Below are 3,625 nucleotides of genomic sequence, written 5' to 3' on the forward strand. Positions count from 1 at the left end.
AGTGCAGTCCCATATTGACTGCATCATCCACAGACCTGTTTGCTCAGTAAGCAAACTGCAGGGGGGTCCAGCAAGGGTCCAGTAATGTCCTTCAGGTGGGCCAACACCAGTCTCTCAAATGACTTCATCACCACAGATGTTAAAGCAACAGGTCTGACTCTGTAGTCATTAAGTCCTGTGATTTTTGGTTTCTTGGGTACAGGGATGATGGTGGAGCGTTTGAAGCAGGTGGGAACTTCACACAGCTCCAGTGATCTGTTGAAGATCATTGTTAAGATAGATGATTGCTGGACAGCACAGGCTTTGAGGCAGGCTGGAGAGACACTGTCTGGGCCTTTGGCTTTCCTTATCTTCTGTCTCCTGAAGACTTTGCTTACATCATCTTCACAGATCTTGAGTACAGGTTGAGAAACAGTAGGGGGAGAGAGGGGGAGGGTGTTGATGGCTGTGCTGTGAGACGGTCGGAGTGGGTGTGGGGGGTCAGACCAGGCTTTTGCTTTTCAAACCTGCAGTAGAACTCGTTCAGGCCTTCAGCCAGTTGTTGATTGGCCTCAGTGCTGGGGGGTGGGGTCTTGTAGCTGGTGATGGCTTTCAGGCCTTTTCACACTGATGTAGGGTCGTTGCTTGAAAGCTGTTTTTTTAACAGTAGTAAAGACATGTGCAATGCAGCACTGCGCTTCTCATCCAGTGTGTGACTTCCTTAAGAGTCTTAGATTAGAGAACAGTGAATGTCCTAAAACTAAAGTACTTCTGATTAATTGTCATACAAATAATTGGGATTAAAAGGATTAATAATAGGCCTTTTTTATGGAACTTTAATGCTTAATAACCTTAAACCTTAAGAAGGCTTAATAACCTTAAACTTGTAAACATTATTAAAGGGGTCATTTTCTTTCTCTTTGGAGTGTTACAAGCTGTTCGTGCATATATAAGATCCGTAAAGTTGCAAAGACTATATCTTTATAAAAGTTCAAACTCATCTACACCCTCCTAAAACGCCTAGTTTAAACACACCCCCACATTTCTATGTCACTGTGTTTGAAGATTTGCATAACACCGCCCAAATATTTATGCAAAGAAAGAAGACGTAACTTTTATTCTCGCTGTAGTATTGTTGCCACTGCCTCCATGTCATGGAGATGCTGTGTGTTTCCAAATATGGTAAGGGGCGTAACATTTCAGTCAAACGCTTGAGGTATTCTGCCAATCACAACGCACTGGATATCTGGACAATCAGAGCACACCGCGCTTTTCAGAACGATGGGATTTGTAAAAATGGACATGTTTCAGAAAGGCGGGGCAGAGAGGAGCAACAATAATGTACGGTATGTGAAATATAATGTGTTTTTTTAGTGCTGTCAAATGATTAATCGTGATTAATCGCATCCAAAATGAAAGTTTTTGTTTACATAATATATGTATGTATGCTGTTTATATTTATTATGTATATATAAATACACACACATGCATGTATATATTTCAGAAAAATATGTTATGTTTATATATTAAATATATTTATTTATAATATACATTTTATGAATATAAACAATGTTCATTTTACATGAAAGAATATATTTGAGTTTCTCCCATATCTATTATGGAGATTATTATATTTTGAGAGTATTATATTTGAAGGTATAATTGAAATGCAAAATAATAAGGATACTTGACATGTGTTTACTGCAATAATATTGCGACAAGAAAATCATGATATAAGAATACAATATAGGAATATATGAAAAAAATTGGTATAGAAATAATTTTCACTCAGAAATTGCAAGTAAATTTCACAATTAATTACAAAGAAATGACAAGTAGCACATTGAATTAAACTGAGGTAGTATTTTCTTGTAAAACATACTCCAGTAATCTTTTTCTTTGTGTTTTTAGTATGTAAATCCAGCATTTGAAAAGATGATGGGCTATCATAGAGGCGAACTGATCGGTAAAGAGTTGACCGAACTGCCCAAGAGTGACAAGAACAGCGCCGACCTGCTGGACACCATCAACACCTGCATCAAGAAAGGAAAGGTTAGTCGGCCATAACACTACTAGGTCATATTAGATCATGTTTGCCTTTACCTGTGGCACTTTTTACAAGCCTAACAATACTTATACTTGTCATTGATTCGATTATTAACCGATTTCTTTATTTTTATTTTTCAATATGTGTGTGCTTGTTTGCTAAGGATTGGCAGGGGATCTATTTCTCACGGAGGAAGTCAGGGGACAGTATTCAGCAATATGTCAGAATCATTCCTGTGATTGGCCAGGGAGGGTGAGTCACATGATTATAAAAATTGAAATTAATTTGAATTTGTAATTTTAGAATATCATATTTTATTATTTAATTTAAAATTAACATTAAGTCATATTTTATAACTAGTTTAATATAATAAATATATTTAATATATATTATCTGTATTATATAAATAATATAATAAATTATTTATTCAATACTATAAATGATATATCATATATTATTTTTATGTTCTAAATAAACTATGGGTGCCAGAAATAAAGGTAATTTCATTTATATTGCTGCTGCCATTGGTGGTTTTATTATATATACAAACCAACTAGAATAAAACAGTCAAATCAGACAATTGTTTCCTTACCTTTTAGAAAAATCCGCCATTTTGTGTCCATCAAGAGGCCTTACAGTGACAACCACAGACAGGTACATTGCTTTTCTTTTTTCTTTTTTTTTTTGCTTCTAAGCTTTATGTGAGACTTTACTTTTAATCATTGCGTATCCAGTAAATGTTGACCAAGTGTAATGTTCACCTATTAATAGAGCTCTCAAATTAGCACCAAAACTTAAAGTGTGCAAGGCTCATGGGGACAGCAGTGGGCCGGAATGTTAGCTCCGCTAAAGCAACCATCCTGACAGGCCAGTGTCAGAGAGCCAGGCCGGCGTCAGGGTTATTAATAACCCTCCACAGGCTCAAGTCTAAACCCTGCTGTTAGTTCTAGCATTAACTGGAGCTGCTGATCAAGAAAGGCCTGTGAGAAACAGACACACTGACGCGTGTGTGAAATAGCTGTTGCTTTACTCACACTCGCTGTCTGTTACAAGACTTACCAAAATGTGCCATGCTAACTAACCATAGTTTCTGTCAAAATGCAATGGTTGCTACGATTAGTGATACTAGATTACATTAAAATGAAATCTTTATTGCTATCCAGCATCTTTATAGACATGCAACAGTCATATATGAGAGGTAGTGTGTAAATGTGCAAAAACGCTTGATCAGTGTTTTGTCTGATTATTCAATAAAAATGTAACATCCTTTCTACAGGATACATTATTTCAGAAGCAAAAATTATTAAATAAAAAATTCAAATTTAAACATTTGTTCTTACCTTGAATTTTTTTATTACCTTATTAGCAAATATTTTTTTCTTATTTTAAGTATAAACTAGTGCTGTCAAACGGTTAATTACGATTAATCGCATCCAAAATCAAAGTTTTTGTTTATATAATATACGTGTATGTGCTGTGTATATTTATTATGTATATATACATACAAACACATGCATGTATATATTTAAGAAAACATTTTATGTTTATATATTAAATATATTTATATATAATATAAAATATAAGAATATAAATGTATAT

At 34.8% G+C, this 3,625-nt stretch overlaps 1 protein-coding gene across 1 annotated transcript in view; it reads left to right on the forward strand.

Moving 5' to 3' along the window:
• LOC107585427 (high affinity cAMP-specific and IBMX-insensitive 3',5'-cyclic phosphodiesterase 8B-like) overlaps window positions 1-3,625 on the forward strand; it is a 53,542-nt gene that overhangs the window by 25,063 nt on the left and 24,854 nt on the right. The window contains exons 3-5 of the mRNA XM_016272445.1: window positions 1,891-2,031; window positions 2,190-2,278; window positions 2,626-2,680. Of these exons, the coding sequence (XP_016127931.1) occupies window positions 1,891-2,031; window positions 2,190-2,278; window positions 2,626-2,680 (285 nt within the window). The remainder of the gene's footprint in view (window positions 1-1,890; window positions 2,032-2,189; window positions 2,279-2,625; window positions 2,681-3,625) is intronic.

Source organism: Sinocyclocheilus grahami, unplaced genomic scaffold (assembly GCF_001515645.1).
Source record: "Sinocyclocheilus grahami isolate Dianchi unplaced genomic scaffold, SAMN03320097.WGS_v1.1 scaffold70.1, whole genome shotgun sequence".
NCBI lineage: Eukaryota > Metazoa > Chordata > Actinopteri > Cypriniformes > Cyprinidae > Sinocyclocheilus > Sinocyclocheilus grahami.